The sequence below is a fragment of the Eurypyga helias genome, unplaced genomic scaffold (assembly GCF_000690775.1).
Source record: "Eurypyga helias isolate BGI_N326 unplaced genomic scaffold, ASM69077v1 scaffold34924, whole genome shotgun sequence".
In the NCBI taxonomy this organism is placed as follows: domain Eukaryota; kingdom Metazoa; phylum Chordata; class Aves; order Eurypygiformes; family Eurypygidae; genus Eurypyga; species Eurypyga helias.
In genome coordinates, this window is record NW_010247487.1 from 9815 (window position 1) to 11311 (window position 1497).

At 59.7% G+C, this 1497-nt stretch overlaps 1 protein-coding gene across 1 annotated transcript in view; it reads right to left on the reverse strand.

The window, feature by feature from the left end:
* Window positions 1–160: 160 nt before the first annotated feature.
* The window catches only part of LOC104508970 (granzyme E-like), a 2725-nt gene continuing 1388 nt past the window's right edge, over window positions 161–1497 (reverse strand). Inside the window, exons 3-5 of the mRNA XM_010150746.1 lie at window positions 1325–1466; window positions 986–1219; window positions 161–298 (exon numbers count right to left, since the gene is read on the reverse strand). Coding sequence (XP_010149048.1) covers window positions 161–298; window positions 986–1219; window positions 1325–1466 — 514 coding nt within the window. The remainder of the gene's footprint in view (window positions 299–985; window positions 1220–1324; window positions 1467–1497) is intronic.

The following is a 1497-nucleotide window of genomic DNA, read 5'->3' on the forward strand; positions in this document are numbered from 1 at the left end:
GGAACCTCTGTGCCCGGCCACCCGCTGCCGTAGTTGGCTTTGCCGGAGAGAAGTCCTTGCCGTTCCCGTGGGGATTGGTGGAAGATGTTTCCCAGGGGCAAAGGAAGAAAAAGCAGGTGATCCCTGGGGTTTCCCAGGGCAGCAGCCGGGGGGAGCAGGGTCATGCCGACTTCATGACGCTGTGGACCCAGCGGAGGTAAGGAGCGATGTGCGTGTAGAACCCGGGCCAGTTGTTATGCCGGTAGGAGAAGATGCCGTAGGCTTTGTTGTTGCAGACAAGCGGATCCCCGGCATCACCCTGTAAAATGGGGGAGGAGAGGGTGGGGGTCGGTGTCGATTTGCGTGGGGTCCGCAGGAAAAGGGAGCATTTGCAAGGAGCAGGGAGGCTGCAAATACCGGGACAGAACTTCCCCAGGAGACACGTGGCCTCGCAATGGATGTGGCCAGCTCTGGGTCCGTAAGGGACTACTGTCTGCATTGTCCGGGATGCGGCACAGCCACAGCCAGGCAAAGGCTGAAGCATAAAGTGTCGCTTCATTTGCTGCCTGCGGGTCCTGGCAATGGGTGCTCAGACCAGCTGCGAGGCGAAGGGCACCCCCCCCCTTCGGCCGAGCTGTTGGGCTGCTGCGGAGTCCCGGGTCATCCGCTGTGGGAAGACGAGGATGCCCTTGTCCTTCTGCCTGGCCAGGGCTGGGCACAGGCGTGACGGCCGCAGGCAGCCCCTCAGGGGGTCTGACCCTCGGAGCTCGGGACTTGGGACCTCTTGTGCCAAGACAGTGAGAGAGAGGGATGCTGGTGAGGAAGCATGGAGTGATGGAGGGGCAGGGAGGGGACAAGAAGCAGCAATTTCAGAGAGTAGCTTTTCAGTGAAATGTTTTAGCCCAGATTAGTTTTGTGCCCAGCACCTGGCTGAAACCTCCCGTGCAGCCTCCTACTCCCCAGGTCAGAGACAGACCTTTTTGGGCCCCCCAGAAGATCCACTGACCTTTTCGGGTAGCCCAGCAGATCCACTGTGGCCACAGATCAAGTTCTCAGCCAGCCCAGGGTAGCGGCTGAGGCAGTCCCTCTGTTTGATGATGGTGACGGTGGCTTCGCGTAAGGTGGCGGCGGGGCTTTTGTGGCCCCAACCCGCTATGCTGCACATAGTCCCACCCGGGACTTTGGATTTCTCGAAGGAAATGGTCCTGACGTAGCTGGTGCTGGTGGCGTTGCCTTTCAGCTGGGCAAGGGGACAGAAATACCGAAATAAGCGCTCGGTCTGCAATTGCTCCGTGACACGGCTGTCCCCTCCCGGGTCACGGCTCTGGCGGGCAGGACCGGTTACCTTCAGCAAGAGGATGTCGTTTCCCTTCTTGGGACTCAGGAAGTCGGGGTGGCAGTGATACTCCTGGACTTCGAATGTTTGCCAGCTTTCCTCTCTCCTCTGGATTGTGTGGGCTCCCAGGATGACAGTCAGAGGTTTGTGGCTGGTGAGATCAAGCACAGTGTGTCGTTAGC